Source organism: Portunus trituberculatus, chromosome 18, assembly GCF_017591435.1.
Source record: "Portunus trituberculatus isolate SZX2019 chromosome 18, ASM1759143v1, whole genome shotgun sequence".
Taxonomy (NCBI): Eukaryota; Metazoa; Arthropoda; class Malacostraca; order Decapoda; family Portunidae; genus Portunus; species Portunus trituberculatus.
In genome coordinates this window covers 24,348,081-24,370,985 of record NC_059272.1, presented here as the reverse complement: position 1 = coordinate 24,370,985, position 22,905 = coordinate 24,348,081, and the positions used below count along the sequence as shown (strand labels likewise).

General features: G+C 36.1%; 2 protein-coding genes across 10 annotated transcripts in view; both read left to right on the top strand.

Moving 5' to 3' along the window:
• The window catches only part of LOC123505472 (monocarboxylate transporter 5-like), a 53,319-nt gene extending 34,064 nt beyond the window's left edge, over nt 1-19,255 (top strand). For all 7 annotated transcript variants that reach the window (XM_045256804.1, XM_045256805.1, XM_045256806.1 and 4 more), the window contains 14 exons: nt 5,694-5,843; nt 6,333-6,528; nt 8,273-8,416; nt 9,207-9,392; nt 9,680-9,788; nt 10,662-10,788; nt 12,286-12,421; nt 12,695-12,907; nt 13,139-13,254; nt 13,671-13,899; nt 14,070-14,185; nt 14,816-14,939; nt 15,270-15,395; nt 16,075-19,255. In XM_045256804.1, the coding sequence (XP_045112739.1) occupies nt 5,694-5,843; nt 6,333-6,528; nt 8,273-8,416; nt 9,207-9,392; nt 9,680-9,788; nt 10,662-10,788; nt 12,286-12,421; nt 12,695-12,907; nt 13,139-13,254; nt 13,671-13,899; nt 14,070-14,185; nt 14,816-14,939; nt 15,270-15,395; nt 16,075-16,244 (2,142 nt within the window). In that variant the 3' untranslated portion in view covers nt 16,245-19,255. The remainder of the gene's footprint in view (nt 1-5,693; nt 5,844-6,332; nt 6,529-8,272; nt 8,417-9,206; nt 9,393-9,679; nt 9,789-10,661; nt 10,789-12,285; nt 12,422-12,694; nt 12,908-13,138; nt 13,255-13,670; nt 13,900-14,069; nt 14,186-14,815; nt 14,940-15,269; nt 15,396-16,074) is intronic.
• A 578-nt stretch (nt 19,256-19,833) lies between these two features.
• LOC123505658 overlaps nt 19,834-22,905 on the top strand; it is a 30,165-nt gene continuing 27,093 nt past the window's right edge. For 2 of the 3 annotated variants that reach the window (XM_045257274.1, XM_045257275.1), the window contains exon 1: nt 19,834-21,832. In XM_045257274.1, coding sequence (XP_045113209.1) covers nt 20,701-21,832 — 1,132 coding nt within the window. In that variant the 5' untranslated portion in view covers nt 19,834-20,700. The remainder of the gene's footprint in view (nt 21,833-22,905) is intronic. The other variant, XM_045257273.1, reaches the window with a different exon arrangement.

Below are 22,905 nucleotides of genomic sequence, written 5' to 3'. Positions count from 1 at the left end.
CTTTCCTGTAGGCGGAGGTTTTATATTCTTGTTAGATATGATAAGAGAGTAGATGAGAGAATCTTGTTTATTGACCTATCCATTTAGTGAAGGTCTTGCTAAGAACAAACAGCTTATACAGCTTAATACACCTCCTCTGAGAACCCACGTTTTATTGTAGGCCCAGAGAGGCATGGTAGGGTTGAACATTCGTTTAATCTTTTCCTTATCGTTAAGTGAAGTTTTAGAGATATACACGTAAAGGTGACATAATAGTGATAGTAGAGTCTTTGTGTACGTGAATTGGTTATTAGTTATAATACGTTTATGATATTGATATTTTACTTATTTTTTCTTTTTATAGTCTTCAGTTGCTTCTTTAGGTTTTGAACTTTTTTTTTTCTAATATTGTCGTGTCTTGCCTCACTTACTTGCTCCTTTTACCACATTTCTTCCTACGGTAACAAATTTCTCTCCAAAAATACCCTTTCCCTCTCTAGCATTACTACTAAGTTACCAAGTCTTCACCTCACTAACTCTTATTGCCACCTATACATATGTTACTGTATTCCCTTCACCATCTCCTTACTACGCATTTCGTCTTGTGTTACTATGCTTTTCCTCAGTAACACATTCTCCCAACATTATTAGATTACTTGCAATATTTTAATTTCAGTAGTACGGCCTAAATCACATTATTATTTAGGTTACCATGTCTTCCCTCCAGGAGCACCCTAGTATTTATTTACCATGTCTTTCTTTTTAACCCTTTTTCATTCAATCTTTCACCATTACGAATACTGTAACATTTCAACATTACTCCTTCACCTTAGCTTTCATTCTCAAACATGAAATGTAATGGACAAATATTTTTATGTAACTAAAGGGTGAAGAGCATTAGTTAACACCACATTTGCAGAACAGTTTATTATCTCATCGTCAGCACTTCATTGTCACTTATCACGGCCACTTATCCCCATTACCAACGCCACCATCACTTTTCTCGTAAGCCACTTGATTGATAGAAAAGTTGGAAAAATAGAGAAACAAGTTGTTCTGAAAGTCTATCGAGCAATGGCTTCCCTTTAATGATTAGAGCTGTGTGAATTGATTTCCATAGAAAAAGTAATGATGTGGGATATTTCTCTCTCTCTCTCTCTCTCTCTCTCTCTCTCTCTCTCTCTCTCTCTCTCTCTCTCTCTCTCTCTCTCTCTCATATAAAACTACCAAATATCAACGAATAAATATACAGATTTACTTTCGATCTAAAGGTTAAAAGCTTATGAATCATGAATGAACGCTTTATCTTGAAGAACAACTTGTGAATTTCCCACACTTCTTTTTACTCCAACGGAATGACTGTTTGTTTATTTTCATGCTTTGTTCTTCACTTATGCAATTATTGGGAACGGATATTTTTTCTTCTTTTGATGTTGATAATTTTTTTTTCTTCTTCTTCTTCTTCTTCTTCTTCTTCTTCTTCTTTGTGTGTGTGTGTGTGTGTGTGTGTGTGTGTGTGTGTGTGTGTGTGTGTGTGTGTGTGTGTGTGTGTGTGTGTGTGTGTGTGCGAGGGATTCGAAGATGTACCGTACTTTAGATTTTATGATCTTTTTTATCTAGTGAGTGCGTTTTTGTGGTGGGGAAGCGAGATTGTGTGTGTGGGTGGGTGATTGGATAAGAGAGAGAGAGAGAGAGAGAGAGAGAGAGAGAGAGAGAGAGAGAGAGAGAGAGAGAAAGTATTGTAGCCAGACGGATTAGTAAAAAAAGATAGAGACCAACAGACAAGGAAACAAATAGGAAAGATAGACATACTAAACACAAACACAGACAAATATACAGACAAAAAACAGGCAGATAAACCACTGAACCAGACAGACAGGGATATAGACAGAGGACAGACGGACAAACACACACAGACATACAGACATGAAGACAGACAATTGAACATAGACACAGAGGCAAACACTACATAAATAACAATGGTAATAATAATGATAATAAGAATAATAAGAAAAACTGGATAAACATTGTACATATTGTTACATGTTTTGTTTATCATGCTCCCCTCTACCATGCCCTCCAGAACACCCTCACTCTTATCCTCACCAACCACTGCCAAGGTCACCACTCACTCTTCAACAACAAACGGAGATAAAAGCCTCTTACATGTCCACCTCCCCCCTGTCCTTCCCTCCCTCCTTGAAGAGTGAGATGTAAGGCTGACGAAACTAATCACACATCTTGTCATATTTATTATAGTAATTGTATCCACCCGCATCTCTCTCTCTCTCTCTCTCTCTCTCTCTCTCTCTCTCTCTCTCTCTCTCTCTCTCTCTCTCTCTCTCCTAATTTATGTGTATTGGACCTGGGTGTGATGTTTTTAAGTATACTTATTTCAGATTTGAAATGTAGAAGGAAAAGGCACATAAATTGCATCTTCTTTATTGCCTTTCATTTTTATTTATTTTTTCTTCTAAAATTTCGCATTCATACTTCTTCAGTTTTACATTCACGTGCTCATTATTTATTTATTTATTTATTTTTCCACCTGGCGGTGTACCAAATATTAAAACATCTGAAAAAAAATCGTGATGATTTTTTACGAAGCAACATGTTTTCCGAGTTTTTTCTTGTATTATCATTATTATTATTGATAATATTATTGCTCTTGTTTCTTCGTCCTTGGTTTCCCTCCTGGACACATCTGAAGACGTGACTTAGCTTCAACGTTGCTGCTTTACAATTATTTATTTTTACCCCTTCAATTTTTCATATAGATTTATGGTTTTATTGTGTGCATGTGTCTGACTCCCTTCCTCTCTATTTTTCATTGTTGATATCTGCTTCTCACCGTATGCATCTCTCTCTCTCTCTCTCTCTCTCTCTCTCTCTCTCTCTCTCTCTCTCTCTCTCTCTCTCTCTCTCTCTCTCTCTCTCTCTCTCTCTCTCTCTCACACACACACACACACACACACACACACACACACACACACACACACACACACACACACACACACACACACACACACACACACACACACACACACACACACACACACACACACACACACACACACACACACACACCACTTGACCAGCACAAATAATTAGCATGAAGGATGTTGCTTATACCCTCCTCTAGGCAAACAAGTGTCCGAAAAAGTTATTTTTGCATAAACTGAGTTATAGCAAAAGACCAAACTTGTGCCCTCGATAACCTTCAGCTGTAAATTACTTTCATGCCTCCTATAAGATGATTGAGGTAGAGTAATTACGTACAGTGATGGGAGGAGGGAGAAAACTTGTTCGGTATGATAGAAATCAGCTAAGTAAGGATAGAGTGGATTGGTAATATGTATCGTGCCCATGTGAAGATTAATCCAGATAGGGGAGAGATGAGATTAAATGAGTTTGATCAGTGCATTTGCATAGGGAGCCATTTCTCTCTCTCTCTCTCTCTCTCTCTCTCTCTCTCTCTCTCTCTCTCTCTCTCTCTCTCTCTCTCTCTCTCTCTCTCTCTCTCTCTCTCTCTCTCTCTCTCTCTCTCTCTCTCTCTCTCTCTCTCTCTCTCAAGGTGATGAACATTGTTGCCACATATCTAACTTGTTAGTAATACGTAGGGCAACAGTGTCAACATCCAAAAATTATTTTTATAATAGAAATTATTTTTTGCCATTGTTTAATGTTAGGCAAGACATGTTATTGTATCATTATGTCTGGTAGAGAGTCATTTATGACTTGCCAGACTTAACCATTATATAAAGATGTATATATGTGCCTCATGTTTAAGCTGTACTTTGGCAATAAAATTCTCTCTCTCTCTCTCTCTCTCTCTCTCTCTCTCTCTCTCTCTCTCTCTCTCTCTCTCTCAAGACTGCAGCAGGCTCGATGAAGTTGTATTTTTAAAAAGGAGACCGGGAAATATTGGTTCTCAAATAAATAGATAAAATTATTAAATGACTGAATATAGTCAATCATCAGCAAGCCATTGGTGTAGAATAAAAAAATAGTTTAAAGAGAACATTAAATGAATTTACGGAAAGAGGTGAAGGATAGATGGATATAATTGCCATGTGTACAAGAACCGCCTGTTTTTTTTTTTTTTTCTTTAGTCTTCCTTATGTATATGATACTCTTTAAATCCAAATACGTAATTGGGTCACAGTATCTTGAAAGTGTATGTTTTTGTTGAGTGTGGCTAGTGCTTGGCTCGATTTCCTCGGACAGGAACCCTTGAACATGTAGGGAAAGATTGTATAGAGACAACACTGTATCGATGAAGATCGTTTCGATGTGAATCCACTTTTGGTCTGCAAGATGAATTTGTATACTACGTGTTTTCTTCTCCATACACAGGTCTGATCCTTCTTTGTGTGTGTGTGTGTGTGTGTGTGTGTGTGTGTGTGTGTGTGTGTGTGTGTGTGTGTGTGTGTGTGTGTGTGTGTAACCAATTACGACTTCTCACTAAATGGCGTTGTGGTTAGTGGTACAAATGACGCGGACAGAAATGTTGATAGGGATGATAAGGAGGGAAAAGAGGATGAAAATAATTAAGATACGACCTCTATATCTAAGGAAGTGAAAGGCAAGAATGTTTGGGTTGTGTGAATTTGTTTCTATTTTTTTATGTGACTTTTTTTTTATCAGTTAATAATCGCATCAAGTAAGGTCGTTAACCTTACTAGATATAATTCTTATCATTACTTCAATAACACACTTTTTATTTATGGTATTAAGTTATTAGTAATTGGGGCTGAAATCGAATAAATTGTAAGTATCCAGTGCTAAGCATCTGCGTGGTGCGTTGTTTGTTTAGATTGCTTTTCTTACCATCAATGTTGTTTTTGATGTAGGTAATGATGCTACGACTAGTGGTGGTGAATTTGTTACGACGATGGTGGTGGAGATCGTGATAATGATAACAGTGCCTGATGGTCATTCTTTCTCGCCATACGCTGCATATATGTAATTTCACATGAAAGTCATGCAGGAATAGTGCATAGTTTAGCTCTGACGTGTATCTCGGTACGTCATCAGATTCGATCAATGGTGTCGATGTCCTCAGCTATTTTGGTTGTAGCCTTTGTGGTAAAACAATACAGAAACACAGAGCCAGGGCAAACTCGAATACGCTTCTAGCCTTTACAGTACAGCTGAAAGCGTTCCTTCGTTTTACGCAATATGAGATTAATCAAAGTCATCCACGGTTTTTTTTATGTTCTCGTTTTGCATGTTCCGAAACTTTCCATGGAAACATTCCATTCGTGCATCCACACGATTACGCGCGCTCATGACTCACTGAGACCTGAACATTCAGTCAGTTAGAGGCACTCAGAGCCCTTTTAGAAAAGCATGAAGATAGTGGCAGTGCTTGTGTGGACTCTCATTCTCTAGTTAGGGTTGAGGAACACAGTGTATGTGTGTCATGAGCTTTTGTTCTCAGTGATAGGTATGTGTGTCATGGGCTTTTATTCTCAGTGATAGCACTTGTTTTCAGATTTCTTGACTGTAAAGTTAAATGCAAGGTTATTTTTCTTCTCATGAATAAATGTATCATAGCGGTTTTTTTTTTTTATATATATATTCAAGACGAAAGTGTGTCATTTACTAATTTAATCTGCGGACTAGAAAAATGAAGTGCAATACAGATAAACACGTCATGCCTGACTACTTATCAGCACTGCTTGGGCTAAGTGGAGTGTGTTGTGTTGCAGGTGTTCAGCCCCAGCGTCACCCTCCTGGACACAAACATGGACGACTCCCACACTCCCGCCAAGGATCCTTCCTCCGAACCCGCCAAGTTCCAGTTCCAGATCGGTGCCAGCGACGAGGAATTCGATGAGCCCGAAGTGGAGATAGTGGTGGTAAGTATTAGACGGTGGTGAATTAAGGCCTGTACACGCTGACTTCCGATCATTGCTTGAATGAATGTCTTGAACAGGTTCGCATGCATGTTCGAAACATAATTTCCCGGAACATGTTCAAAGCATATTTCTAAACTCTGGTGTGGACGTGCTGGTGAGTGATAGTGGTGGTAGTGGTGAGTGTTGTGTTTATTGTTAGTGGTGGTGAGTGCTAAACCGTAATTATGGTGGTGAACGTTATTGTTAGTAGTGGTGAACGTTAGTGTTAGTGGTGGTGATGGTTAGCGTTAGCAATGGTGAAGGTTAGTGGTGATGAATGTCGCAGTATTTGTGTTGGTGAGTATTAATGTTAGTGGTGGTGAGTGCTTGTATTTATCTATTGAGGTGAGTGTTAGACGGTGTTAGCAATGGTGAGTGTTATTATTATTAGTTTTAAGTGTTAGTGTTGGTATAGTTCCTAACACATTTTCACCCTTTCTATCCCTGCAGGCGACCCACGTGGTACCCCCAGACGGAGGATGGGGCTGGGTGGTAGTAGCGGCCTCCTTCATGTGTAATGCTGTGGTGGACGGCATCATATTTTCTTGTGGAATGTTGCTACATCTATTTAAAGAGGAATTTGGGGTGTCTACCTCAGACGTGGCCTGGGTCAGCTCCCTCCTTGGGGGATTTTACCTCATTGTTGGTGAGGAACACTGTTTTGACCTTTCGCTTGCATCTGTCACTCATGTGTTGAATCATTGGTTCTTAACAGTTTTACTACCACGCCTCCTCTAGGAATCTGTCTTTCCCTCCACGCCTCCCTTGCATCTATGAATACATTTCCCTCCCATATATGAAAAGAAAAGCGATACTTTAGCATTTTTAGAAACCTCTCTTTACTTGACCATGCTCTTATTAAAGAGAATGATAATCTAAATATGATTAGGGAAATTCCTGCTTTTTCAAAAGGACTCGCCCTCCCTTTACAAAATACTGACACCCAACTAGATGGGGAGCGCTCTTCCCAGGGTTAATAACCACCGTTTTAAGTGTTAATTATGTAGTGTGTGTGTGACGGAGTTTTTTTTTTTTTTTTGCGAAGTGGCTTATGGAAATTTCATGATGTATGGGTTTATTTATTCAAAGGAGACTTAGGTTTAGTTGGTGTGGGAAACTGGATTCACTAAAAATGTCTAAGGAGATAAACGGCCATATTTGGCATAGGAATGACCTGTTGTAATTTTTCATCCTCATACCGATAAAGCTATTCTTGTTTACAGTGGTATAACTTTAGAAAATCCGTGGTTACTACTTTGAATATATAGCTTTTTCGGTATGAGATAACCGTAAAGTATTTTGCGGATAACATGTAAAAGATTTGAACATCAAAGCCAGTCGGATCACGCAATGGAAAGTCACCGTGGCACTGTACAGCATTGTTCATATTGGGATCGTGTTATTCAATGCCTCGGGTTATGTGGTGGTAAACAAATGTCTAATGGTATGACGCACCACGTACTGTTGTGGTGCAGCTGGATTAAGTTTGCTGTCCTGCCCTAAAATTTAATGAAGTGTAGGACTCTCTCTCTCTCTCTCTCTCTCTCTCTCTCTCTCTCTCTCTCTCTCTCTCTCTGTGTGTGTATAGCTCGGGATAATGGAAATATAGGATTACTGAGAAATATAGTTTCACTCCGGTTTGTCGTTCAGTAACTGAGCCCCAGGCATGAGTCAAGTCTCCCGGCTCACAGGACGCCGTGGTGTACTGTTGCTGGTCGTTTGAGCCAGCTTGATTCTGGTATGGGAAGCTGCTTTGACATCTTGGGAAGTTTTTCATTTAGGTTTGATTATAAGAACTGAATGTAGCGAGGAGTTAGCTTTTGGCGACTCTTTCTTGTCAGGTGACTTTTCCTTTTGCACTATTATATATTCAACATTCGATGTCTTATTGAGTAACCAGTAACTTGGAAATTAGATCTGGGAGAGAAATAGAAATGTAAAAAAATATTTTTGTTTACTTGCACTACTATTTTTGTGATACTCTTTACGAATACTTTGTTGTTTGTACTACCAATCTTTATTGGCGAACTTTTGAAACTAACATTGTTTTCTATCAAACCAACTAGATCTATCTGTCTAGTATTAGATATACTCTCTCTCTCTCTCTCTCTCTCTCTCTCTCTCTCTCTCTCTCTCTCTCTCTCTATATATATATATATATATATATATATATATATATATATATATATATATATATATATATATATATATATATATAATGTGTGTGTGTGTGTGTGTGTGTGTGTGTGTGTGTGTGTACTTTCAATGTTTTCATGTGTTTGTAATTCTTAGTGTCAGTGATTCATCACATATCATACTCTTTAGAAAGCTGTTCTTGGTGTATTAGGTAAAGTTAAGAGACATTGCGTAATGACTTCCATGCATTTCAGGTCCATTTGTGTCGGCCTTAGCTAATGCCTACGGGTTCCGAACCGTTTGCATATTGGGTGGAGTGATTTCTTCAGTGGCCTTTGGGATTTCTTCCTTTGCCACCTCCATTTACTACCTCCAGTTTACATTTGGAATCGTCGGTGGTGAGTGAAAGTTTTTATTAGTAGTGTATGTAGTCTACGTAGGTTATTGATATTGTGTAAATCTCTCTCTCTCTCTCTCTCTCTCTCTCTCTCTCTCTCTCTCTCTCTCTCTCTCTCTCTCTCTCATATCGTTGAAGTGTGTGTGTGTGTGTGTGTGTGTGTGTGTGTGTGTGTGTGTGTGTGTGTGTGTGCTATTTGCCTAGATACTGTACTGTCAAACAGATTTCTTATTAAACTTTCCCTGATTTTTTCTTGAACTTAGTCATCAGTTTTGAAAAGTATGCTAATTCTTTGAAATCGACTCCTCATTCACATTAACAATTTAGTCAATGTTAGCTACAATAGCAGCCTTTTCTTCTATTTCTCTTGTAATTTGATTACAAACATAACTTTGTGCAATTTTACTCATCCCCATCTAATGTCATCACTTGTTAATTACTGTTAGCACCTGCTTCCGCTTCTCTTGAAGATTCCTTAATAGATATATGAACTTTTAACTCATCTTACACTATTTACCTATTAATAACTGCACCACACCTTTTTTGCCATTTTGCTAATATTCATTTAGATATTTGATGATAAACCGGATTTATGAATCACTTACAATCTTTCCATATTCCAAATTTTTATAGATATTTTTTTGCCAGAGAATTCTTTACCTTGTCAGCCAATATCTTATTCACTCTTTGATTTTGCCCAACAAACTCTATAGTTAACTGTCTATAAATAGGATGATGAATACATAGGAGTGATACGAATCCTTACTTATGCACTATATGGTGTCTTTCAGGTATTGGGTTTGGGCTGATATATGTACCAGCTGTGATTGCTACTGGGTTTTATTTTGAGAAGCGACGGGCACTGGCCACTGGCATTGCTGTATGTGGGTCAGGCATTGGCACCTTTATATTTGCTGCACTCAACAGTTTCCTTATCCCATCCTTTGGTTGGCGATGGACCCTTGTGGTGTATGCAGGTGAGTAGGCACATTCCTTATCTCCTTGCACTTCCTGCTAGGAAATTAATGTTGTAGGAAAAGCTCATTTTGATTGAGAACATATCAGAAATGAGATTTGAACTTATTTGATGTTCATGTGCCTGTTTATGTCTTGGAGTATCAAAGCCATGACCTTAGATATAAAAAGAAATTCTTGACTCAGGAGTTATGAGCATTAACTTGTGAACATATATGTAGGCTTTCTTTTATTTGGGTTTATAATAATAGACTTAAAAATTTTGCATGATTTATTTGTTGTCCTTCAGGAATCACTCTGAGCTGTGTAGTGTTTGGTTTGGCCTTCCGCCCCCTCAAACCAACCACTAAATTCACAACTGATGACCTGGAGCCACCTGGCACCCCTTTGCTCATGAGGTAGGGTAGAGACTACTGATTATGAACATAAGATATGGAAATTTAATTTACAAAGCTTATTTGTTTAGTGATATGTAATTTTTCAATTAAATACATCATCACATTCTTTTAATGCATAGGATTCAGTATTATTATGTACATAAGTATGAAATACTATGTTGATGTGATCAATAATTACTTGGCAGTGAAGGAGGGGAACCAGCTAAGGGCAAGAAAAATTGCCATTAAAAAAGAGGCTCACTGAAGTGTTGGTTTCTGGCAGTTTAATTTGTTTTAGCTTAATATTTTTTTTCTGGGTGTGCCTTGCTTATCTGCACAATAAATCTATGATATCACAATCATTCCATATCCATGAAAGCTGTTTCTTTTCATCATCAAGATCATGTAGAATACATTAATTTTGTAAACTGTATTTTTAGTAGATTTGGATCATGGATGAAAATTCACAAAAATATAAAATTTTAAGAAATTTAGTTTTATGGTAGCTATTCATCATGTAAAAGAAAATGATGTAGTGATTATAACATGCCAACTTGTTATTGGTAGCTTATACTAATTTTGTATTATTTTGCAGTCACAAAATTTTATACTCCTATTATGGATGCTAGAGAGAATATTTGAAAAAAGAGACAGAATGAGAAATACTTTTATTTTAAAGCTGAAAGATAGTATGCTGAAAATTAGATACACAGAAAACTAACTTTATTTGGAATTTCAAGTTTTATGAAATTTCGATTTTTTAAAATTTCATGTGAAAAATTCAGAAATCATCATTTGTTATTTTGAGACTATACATTCACTCTACCTAATGCAATGTGTAATTTCTTTTATAATTAAATCTTCATGTGTGTTATTATCTATATTTGTCTTCAGAATCAAGCGTGCAAGGGATGAACAGATGAAACAATGTGCATCTGCCTTGTCCATGACCTCTATGAACTCCAAGACTCCCTCTAGAGCAAACCTGGAAGAACCCTTCTATGATGGGGAACCAGGGAAAGTATGTTTTGCTCAAACTGATAGAATATATATCTATTCTATAACATTACATGACAAATACATATATAATGCATTATGAAAATTTTTATAAGATAACATTTAGTGTGAGGTGGGGGTATATCATACTATTACTGGAAAAATTATTACTGAAAAATCAGATTAAAATCCTGATGATATAAGATTGTGGGTCAGAAATAATCTTCAAGGAATGGGATACCTACAACACTTGGCTAAATATATCAGGATGAAATTGTTGTCTTTTTTTGACAATTTAACAAAAAAAATTCCATTTTGTGGATGAATCATATCCCCTTGTAGGAATGATTCGTACATACTATGGGGATGTTTCATGTATGCTATTTTCACCTCTCCCAAAATTAACTACAAATTATAATGAATGAAATGCTGCTGTCTAAATTTAAACAAACACATTATTTCAAGTTTTCTATTAATGAACAAACAAGAGAGTAGGAGTATCTTTTGAGACATGACTGCTGTATCTTGGCAATCAGTATCACATGTCTAGTTTATCCCTGCAATACCAACAAGAAGTATTATAAATGATTTTATTGTATAAAGTAAAACATATGTGCATCCAATATTGTTTTTTATGAAAACAGTTGAAAAAAAGAGCTAGTTTTGTAACTTTAATCTATCACTATCTCATTTTATAGCTACAACCCCCACACAGCTTGTATGCTACACCCCCTCCTAACCATGCTGCTTTCAAACCAATATCACGACAATGGGGTTGGATAAAACCTAGATATATCTTCAGATATCACATATATCACACTACATTTAAAATTATGAAGCTACATAGGTATATGAATATCTGAAGTTACATTGGATGCCACAAAAATCTTAGATTCTTCCCTCCAATCCACAAGCTGTGCCATAGGAGGAAAAGTAGTAGCCATTTTGGTTTGCAAGCATCATGTCTACTCACAGTGTTGTCAAAACAGTCCATCCCCTTGTACGGTGCTCTCCCATCTCACCCTACTTATAATTGTATGTGGTGACAGTACTCATTAAAATATATGTTAATGTATGTGTGTGTGTGATGTAATTTCATTACATTCTTCCCACAATAAGTCATCTCACACTGCTTGTTAGTTTAGTAATAATTTAATGACCAGTCACTTGGTGAGCTGAGAGTTGAGTGCTCAGGTGCAAAAATTTTTAATGTAAACAATATGAGCACATGGGAAGCTGGAAGATACCAGTTAGTTAACACATGGCAATCTTTTGGAAAATACTCCTCCCTATATCTACCTATCATTTTTATTTTGGTAAGTTGTAAATTTTTGTGTATCTTTAGCAAAGTAATGGAGCATTTGCTGTATTGAAGGCATCAGCAGTAACCATACATACTGTATGATGTATGGTTTTGTATGTATACTGTGCTTTTTCTAGAAAAGCATAAACAGATCCTGAAGATATTGGTGGATTACACTATACCATACCACCACCTTACTCATGATATTTCTTTTTATAGATGGCAACAAATAAGATGGTGGCAAAGACTCTGCTGGAAAGGCATGGAGGCAACATGCACAAGCGATACAGCTTCCCAGGTATTGTGGTGACAAGCCCTGAGCCCATCAAGGAAGAAACTGAAACTCCTCTCATTGGTAAGTATCAGCACTACTGTCACAGTCATTATCACCGATGCATTTCCATGCAGTGTGGGAAGAGATTCAATAAAGAAAGAAAGTTAACAGAGTTAGAAGGTATAAATTCGTTTGACCATATATCTTGTTGCTATCTATCTTCATAGATTTAATGGTTAAATACTGTAAACCCTAATCATAGTAATTTTCTGATTATGATTGCTGAAGCTGAATTTGATTTGCAAGTTTTTTCTTTCTAAAGTTTTATTATTTGGTTTTCACATTCACTATTAGAGTGCAGTGATGGTGTGAAAGAAGATGTCAACAAGCAGGATGAGAATAGAGTGCTTGATGACAACAAAAATGAAACTCAGATGAAGAATGAGGCTAAGGAGACTGAGGCCAATGGCACCATCCCTAATTATAACCCTGAGAATGATGGCACTAGTCCTTGTCCTCGAAACAAGAGTGCTCCAGTCTTGGCACAAACAAACCTTCTTTCTGTGGGTGAGTGACAATTCAAGAAATGTTTTGTATTCAATGTTAATTATTTCTTTTTCATAGAATTGTGAAATTTAAGGATGTGATAACATCTTACTTTTGGTTTCTCAAAAAAAAAAAAAAAAAAAAAAACTTCAGGAAATAACAGGAATATAGTATGTGGTGTGATGTATGTGGTGAATGCACTAGTGCTTTGTTGGATCATGATGATTCATATGTATTTTCGTTGTTCATCAGAGCACCTACGGCGGCCCTCAAAGCTGGCTTTGCGTACGGAGACGGCACGGCCATTCTATCGTGATGATATCTTCTACTCAGGATCAATGTGTCGTCTTCCACAGTACAAGAGCTCAGTAAGTTGCCATTAGTGTGGGATCAACCAAGCAAATAACTGTATATATTGATCTACTTTTGATAATGTAAGGATAATTTCTGGAGCCTGCCATACTCCATGCAAAGTGTGATTATGACAGATGTCTTGTAATGTTTTGAATAGTCAAATTCAATAAAGTGAGTATGATGAACATTATATCATCCATATCAGTGAAGATGTAAGAAGGAGATTGCTGTGGGGAATAGGTTACACTTCTGTTTTTTCTTTATTACTTGCTTCTTTTTTCTGAATACATAGTGTCATTTATAGAATGTAGGCTGAATGTTTTTTACTATTTTCCTACAGCATCTTTGTTCATTGAAAATTTGTAACTTAAAAATGTATATATTGATAGTAATCTTCACCATAAAATTTGTTAACTTTTTTATCCACCAGGAGTCAGTTGAGAAGTACCACCAGTCAGTGACACAGCTGCCACCAATGAAGGAGATAGTGGAGGAGGAAGAGGAAAGGAACAGGTGCAAATGCTGTCCTGTTTCCATCACCAACATAATCTCCCGCATGTTTGACCTCTCTCTCCTCTCCTCTCCTACTTTCATTATGTTGGGATTGGCTGGATTTATGAGTCTCATGGCTCTCTTCATTCCCTTCATGTTCTTACCAGGTAGAGTTGTCACTCTGAAATGCATTTTTGACAAAAAAATCTTGAGCACTATATGAATTTATATAATACCATAGATTTCTTGTGTAAAATGAATGTATATTTAATTTATATGATATATTTGTAGCTTTGATTATTTCTTTTAACTGAAAAGCATTTCTTCTGATTATTAGGTTATGCAGAACAGCAAGGGATAAGTGAGAATTCCATTGCCACCCTTGTATCTACCATTGGTATCACCAATACCATTGGTAGGATTGTGTGTGGCTGGGTCTCCGATCATCCTAAGGTAAAGTATCTCTCTCTCTCTCTCTCTCTCTCTCTCTCTCTCTCTCTCTCTCTCTCTCTCTCTCTCTCTCTCTCTCTCTCTCTCTCTCTCTCTCTCTCTCTCTCTCTCTCTCTCTCTCTCTCTCTCTCTCTCTCTTTTATATATCAACTTAAATCCAGAGGTATCCTGTTCTCTTTTTTTCATAAGAAATATATAGAAATGTTACATAAAGTATTTTTAATGTGACAAAGTATATGTAAGCAAGACTTTAGCATAGGTGAATGTTATCGTGATAGTATTTGGAGCATGAGTATCATTACTGCTAATATCAAAATTTTGGATTTATCAATTTTTTAGTTATTGGATATTGGATGATTCTTAAATAGTTATTGATCATTTATTTATGATATTATGTAAGCAGAGTAAATGCAAGCAGTGTTTTGGTGGCAACATGCTCTCTGGTTTAGATGGCCATTTATGGATGTTTCTTGTTCTTCCCCAATACTTAAGCATTTGTTGATCATTTCATCAATATCAACTCAGAATAATTTCTCCAAATTTCACATATTTAGATCTTAGAACTAGCAGATTTTGTATAATTATGAATTTTAGATAGAGGAGTAGAGTTTGGCATGTATATATGTTTTTCAGGTAGATGCTCTGTATGTGAACAACTTTTCCCTCATGTTGGGAGGTGGAGCAACCATGCTTCTTCCAATGATTGTCAATGAGTCACTCCTGCTGGCATACTCTGTGGCCTTTGGGTTATCTGTAGGTAAGTCAGACTTCTTTATATATCTTCAGAAATCCTCGGAATTGCTAAACTTTTTATTTCCTACCAGTGTCTGATTTTTATGGTGTGTTTTGGATGATTATTGAAAAATAGAAATTGCAGTTGAAGACACAGGTTATCATAAATGCTATTAATTGATTACTCTGTGTCTCAGAATTAGTTTGAAATCTTCCTTGTGGACTCTTGAACTGTAGATTATATTACATTTACAGTGTCAAAATACATATTTATTACAGTCTGTGCTCACTAGTGGTGCTGATAGTGAGAAAGTATAGGGGAAGATTTTTTCAATGTTAACTCTTCTCTTTTCAGCTGCATTTGCTTCTTTGCGCTCCATTCTTCTTGTCGAGTTACTTGGGTTGGAAAAGTTAACTAATGCCTTTGGTCTCCTGCTTCTATTCCAAGGCATTGCAGGCATCTTTGGAAGTCCAGTAGCAGGTATGGATAATGAGTAAAGGTTAAGTTTGTGTTGAAACAATTAAATTCAGCATGTATAACTTGCAGTTGGGAAGTTCATAATGTAATTTATAGCTTTTTAAATTTGAATGTATGATTGGTACAGAACTATTCTTTAGAAATATAGAAAACGTGTCAATCATTATATAACTAGTAAGTATCATAGTAGCTGTAATCACTACCATTACTTTAAAACAGCTGCTCTATGCCTTGCAGTTCTGATAGCTTGTCATTCTACTGTGTAGATTTATATAGCTTGTTTGCTAAATCTTCAGGTTTTATATTCATATGCAAGATTTTGCTAAAATGTAATTTTTGAGCCATTCACTGGCTTTCCATGTAATGTTACAAAACAATTGATACTTTACCTCATATCTTTCATCCATTTCTACTTCATAATAAACTGTCATATTATTTATGATCTATGTCCATGTTATTTCTGATCTCAAATATCTACTTCAGCATTAATTGGGTTAAAATATCAAGTAACATTGTTTTATGAATAGTTGTAAGTATCATGTTCTAAACTCTTCAGTTCTTTTGAATAATGAATAATTGAACATGTACTGTACACCGAAAAATTATTTGAGCTTTTTTATATAAAATTTGTATCTCTAAAATTAGTGATATTCTAAGACATATTTTACTTTTTTCCTACCAGGTGCATTTGTGGATCTTACAAAGACGTATGATATTAGCTTCTATGTATTTGGCGGATTGTTTGCCTTGTCTGGAGTTATGTGCATTCCCCTCCGGTACATCAAAGAATGGGAAGAAAAGAGAAACAAGAGGAAGCACCAAGAGTGTAATGCAATAGAAATGAAAGCTTGAATTAAAAAGAGACTCCACAATGTCAGTGAAAGAAATGAGTGATGCATAAACAGTTCTTGATCTGTTTTTGTTGATTCATATAGACAATTTCATGGACTTTGTGAATGTTGAAGCCATCTTGTGTATTGTTTGATACAACTTTATGCTTCAGATACAAAACTGATTTTCTTATTGACAAGCTTGGAACACCTGAAAAGTTTTTAATTTGTGTGAAAACAAACTTGTGCAATGCTTGGGTAATTTTATAAAGATTTTTTTTTAAGAACAGTACAAGCAAGCACAGCTATGCACTTAATTAAGTTACTAGATAGGAGAATAAAGCACATAAATAAGTTTTCAAACTTTAAGAAAGATGTTAGGTGAGCAGTTATGTTTAAGTTTACCCATCATATTATTATTGGCTTGTTCATAGCATATGATTATGCTACATAGGAAGGAAGCTTATCATCTGCTGTTTCACTTTAGAGAAAAGATGATAGGCACTTAAGATGTAACTGCTCATTCAACATCTTTTATGTTAGTGTACTTGTTTGTATATATCTACGCTTAGAAATAATGTATATTGCATACATGTGTATGCCATGTAAAAACAAAGAACAAGATTCCAAGTATATGCTAGATACAGTGGAACAAAAAAATGTGAATGTGTATTGACTATTATTTACTTATCATCTCCATATTGGTCAAAATACAAAATAAAAATCATACTGTAATTAAAAATAACATTTACAAAGTTTACATTAGATTTGGCACATTGTTTCATATTCATGTCAATATCATTCATCATCATGTGGTAGTCATTTAAACCCCAACACTCATTAATTCAGTATTCACTTCATTCACTGTATAATATCATTCTCTTTACTTGCTTTTCACTTGCTAAAGATGAGTTCTTATCATTTTATTTTTACCTCTCAGTTTGTTACCTCTGTTTATAATGTGCTCTTTTCTAATGTATGTAGTGCCATAAATTTGATCTTTCATCTGGGATTAATGTGCATCAGATTGATGCATGTGGGTCCGTTCCCATTTTAGTACATATAGCATTGTTAAATTTCTAACATGCTGAGGTACAAAACTATTTCTATGAATTTTGAATTTATGTGATATTTAAGAACAAAAGACACCCATGAAAAGTACTGCTCACTGGAGGGAAGGAACATGCCATTTATAGTTCACTCAAATAAATTAAGAGTCTAGATTTCTAGTGGTTAGTTGTTGCAAAGTAAGCATATTTTTTATAGCAGACCTATTATGTTAGGATTTCATAATCATCATAGATTTAGTCTACCATTATATTCATATATGTATAAGGGTACATTAATTAACTATTAGTAATGTGTGATAAAATAGAGACTGTTTGTCACTGTCTCTTTTCACTTAATCAATGCAATTCTGCTTACCGGTGTTGATGAACAAGTGAAAAACAGTCCGTTTCAACCTCATGTCATGAGCAACTATGGAAACTAAAGCAAGTCTTCTTGTGATAAAGAAAGGCTAACTCTGTACTTTCATGATCTGCCTTTTTGCCTAATTGTCATAATTTTGTTATGAATCACTATAAAGAAATGACATTCATTGATATGTGAGCATTGGAGAATGCTGACATCGTAATTCCATAAACATTATATATATATATATATATATATATATATATATATATATATATATATATATATATATATATATATATATATATATATATATAATATACAATTTATTGTACTTATGCATGGCTTTTGTGGAACTGATAAAGCGCTTATTTTTCATTGATAATTGATAATCATTACTGACACTGAAAGACATAGTATGTACTTCAAACCATCAGTATGACATCAGTGTAATGTTAAAGCATGCAGTTATATATTTAGTATAAAGATCATACCAGCACATGCCACAACTAAACTTGAATGGTAAGCTGCATTATTGTATACAAAATTACTACCTTACATTTGGCATCTAACTATTTAAGATGACAATGTTTCACATTATGTATTGAATGTTTCTTGTACTGAAACTCCAATGTTATCAAAACTTATCTTGGATATTTTTTTTCTTTCTTAAACAATATACAATATTCTTATGATGAATCTTAACATATTGACAAAGAACTATAGCTTCTTCTATATTCTCAGCTATAATGCTTTTTATTCTGTATTTACTTAAAATGTGCAATTTTTCCATTATTGAGATAAGTCTAGTGTGATATAATGTTGATATTAAGGCATTTGAGTGATTCATCATGAGTTGAAATATATTTAGTTAGCTCTTGTTATCATTATTATGCTTTCATAGTTGAGACTGAACAACGAACTAGAATGTTTCCCAGCAACGTTAGAGCTGCATTACCTATTTGTTTTATATTACTAGATTTTTACTTTATTTATAATAAGAATATATAAAAGTTGCCATATGCGTTAGTAGAGGGACAAAGAGAGGGCATGCGATGTCCTGGAACAGAGTTCAGTTTAGTGTCCCCATCTCAAGATGATAACACAAGGCAAGTTAATTGATATTTTGGCGCTTGATAATTCGCCTAAATGCGCCTCCGCTCCACCCTGCTCAAGGGGCGGTGTGCTGCTGGTCTTGTGCAATATAATGAATAACAATTATATACATCATACAGTTGGTTGATGGTGTGTCATTCATGTGTATGGTAACCTTCTCGAGTATATTGGACAAAACTGCAACAAGAACAAATAGAGGACATGTTACAAGGGGATATACATTTATTTATTTTCTATCTTTTGTTATTATTATTCTTTTAGTTTTGTTAAAGATGCAATAACTTAGTAATGTAATCCAGGAGTGTTGTTTCGGGTAAGAGTAGCAACAAGGTAGCTACACCTTTTCATCTAGGTCAGTTCCTGCATTCAAAGCATCGATTATAGCATATGTATATAGTCATGTAGGGTTTTGAACTTTTATACTGTACTTCGTCGTCCTGTACAGGTGCGACTTTAAAGGCAGCATTGATCTTGTATCTTGAAAAAAAAAAAGTAAAAAGTTAACTGAAGCTCATTATCCAGATGCCATGAGATTATTATTATTATTATTATTATTATTTTTTTTTTTTTGTCGATAGAGTAGCTATAAAAATTTAGGCATGCGACCTTTTCCCCCAAAAATGTCTACATTATAATACATTTAAATATAGGTTGGTATCTTTTATTGCCACTTTTCCCTTTCAAGGTATTTTTCGGATCGTGATAACTATTGCATATATTAGCCATCAAAACTCTGAACATCTATTTTGCCGTTAGCATGCAAATTAAGAAATATGTGTGCGGTAGAAGTTATTGAAATATTCCCATAAACATACTATACATTTCGTTACACACATAATGTCATCCTATCATGCTTAATCACAAATGAACGAAGATAGGACGTGATCGCCAGCATGTTAGCAGCTAGAACTCGCTATCACGAGTCCAGCACATGATCCTCAAGACAATGGGTAAATCACACACACACACACACACACACACATATATATATATATATATATATATATATATATATATATATATATATATATATATATATATATATATATATATATATGTAGATAGAGAGAGAGAGAGAGAGAGAGAGAGAGCCTGCGTGAAGTTGATACAACACTTATTAGCAACAGCTGGGATAGATGAGGTGAATAACACGTCACGTAAAAGAATGAATGAAAACAACCGAGTGACATCACACTTAGGTTAATTGAAAAATCTCGGTGGTAATTTTTTACATAATACATCGATCCTAATGGAAGCACTAATATAATGGGTGAAAACATGAGAGAGAGAGAGAGAGAAACTAAACGACAACACGATTGCCTGGCACGGGCACAAGTATACAAGTTATTCCCAGATGAAGCTCACCACACCTCATGGGTTGCTGGGGTTTAGTACTTTGTTCCATACACTGAGCGGGAAGAAAACCCTTATTACATGAATATGAACATTAAAAGTGAATAGTAGTATTCTTATCATCAATATCTTTACGGAGGGAAGAAATTTAACCTGGTAAAATAAAAGTACAAAATCAGTCGGTGGCACCTCGCGGGTACAGGGAAACTGGGGAGTGGGGATGGAGAGGAAAGTGATTTAAGAGTTCAGTAGCATGTGTTGTTGTGTGCGGGTTGGTTGTGTACGGAGGTCTCTCGTGTCATCTCGTCTTGCTTGTTTCTTCTGACACTTTTGAGAGTGAAAAATCGTTATAAAAGCTTTATGTGATTAATAAATTGCCGTATCAATATATATATATATATATATATATATATATATTAGAATGCCGAGAGTTCACAAGGGCCACGGGTGACTGAAGGAAATATATTGATTTTTGAGCTACTGAGGTATTGCGAGTAAATAAGTGACGAAAAAAAAAAAAAAAGAAAGAAAGAAAGGGAGAGACAAAGTTGTAGTTGAGTGCGAAGGGGAAGCGGTAAAGGAATACAAGCTTGACAATGACCGATAGCCACACTTATGTCAACACGAAATCCGCCACCGCTAAGACAGCCGATACTACAGACATCGACTTCCTGACGGATGCTAATGTATATTACAACCTACCACCCCCTTTACCCGTGGGACACTGCCGCGGAGCATCACTCCCTCGTGGACGTTATGCAGCTCAACATCAGCTGATGCGGGCATCTTCATCCTGCCCTGCATCACCTAAACTGACTAGTGCTGCTGCTGCTGCTGCTCCTGTACCAATCATCGATGTCAACAGCCGTGAGAAGGGAGAGGGGGAGGCTCTTGCACGACCCGCTAAGCCACCTTTTGCCATCACTGCCAGGAGGAATGATGCCACTCAGGAAAATGGAAGGAAAGATGAACCGCTGCCGTCGCTGAAGGCAAGAGAAGTGCCGAAGCCTAGGAGTAAAATGCTTCCACATACGCGCTCCTTCGACCTCGACCACATATATCAGAATCTGGTGAGGGTAGCCACTAAGCCTCGCAGTAATTCCTTCAGCATTGATCTTCCATGGAAACGGAGGAAGAAGGTAGTGGATGCCACGCCTCCAGATATTAGAGAAGATTCCGGTGAAGATAGCCATATCGGGCTTGGACAAAACCAGCCAGGTGCCTCAAAGCCTGAACCTCCGAGGGAACCCAGCCTGTCACTCTCAAAATCTGAACACCCAAGGGAATCCACTCGACAGTCAGTCTCAATGCCCGAACCCCCAAGGGAACCTGCTCCGATGCTGCATGGAGACCAAAACCCCCAGGTGCTTAACAGTACCAACAGTAGTAGCAGTAGCAGTAGTAGCAACAACAGTAACAATGAAAATGATTGTGATGCTGAAGACTGTTCGGCGGGTGTGCGTCCAAGCGTCACGTATGTGAGGAGACAGGGGCAGCGGAAGCAAGTTGGGCGTAGTAGCAGTTCAGGGGGAGAAGTGGTAAATGCTCTTTATCATTGCACTGCTACGCTTCCTCTCCATTCGAGAAGTGCTTCCAGTCCCGTCGACACTGCCAAGGCGAGTGTGGACCAACGGCCTATGTTGGACGTGAATGCAAATCTGGATGAATGGTTGCGAAAGGAACGGTGGCTGGAGAAGAAACGATGCTCAAGAAACTTCCGGTCATCAAGTAAGTAATTCCCTTACGACTTACATAACTTGTATTCACTAGCCATCACCTATTTACATATATGCACACAAATTACATGCTAATGTGGATGTCTTGTGCCTTACATCGTATAAATCTTAACATATTCATCGAAGGAAAGGTTTTCAAAATATTAGGCTAGGGAAAAAAAGTAAAAGGAAGTGGCTTTCAATAATAAAGAAAAAGAAAAATAGAATTAGCTAACACTAATATATTTAGTTATTTATTTCGGATTCTGCAAAGTGTGCACATGTGTTTTGCCTTTGATTAGCTGCGCAATTAAGCCTGATAGCCTTGGGTATTTTTGCCATGTAAAAGGTTTTACAAATAAACAAATGTCAATTTTTAACAGCGGAACTCGATTTACTGAAGCACGTGGCAAACTTGATAGCTCTAAATTTTTTCATCAGTCATAAACTTACTGATTTCATCTAAGAAAGTATCATCATCATCATCGTCAGCATAATCATCATCATTAGGTCCCTATATATTTTTTTGTGTGTATTTCTCCGGTCATGAACCATATCATTAACTTGTATAGTAAATATAAGTAAATAAACAAATGATCTTATTAATTACAAACAAATTTTTAGAATAGATACATAAATAGAAACGAAAATATATGAATAAATGAAACCAGTAAAGAAATAGACAAATATATATCTGATTTAACCGCTTTCATAATGGTGTCAGATCTTGAAATTGTTTGTAGTTAATTTTTCTTAAAATATGCATGTATGCCTTTATTACACGAGGAAACTCAGGTGGAAGCCAAGGCGCGACGTAACAGCCTATGTGAGGCATGGGATTCGCGGAAGTTGGAAGTTATATATATATATATATATATATATATATATATATATATATATATATATATATATATATATATATATATATATATATATAGAGAGAGAGAGAGAGAGAGAGAGAGAGAGAGAGAGAGAGAGAGAGAGAAACACACACACACACACACACAGTTATTGTATGAAGAAAAGAATAAGTAACAATGAAAAAAGAAATAATCTATACGTAGAATGTCTTCGCACTGAGCTGCA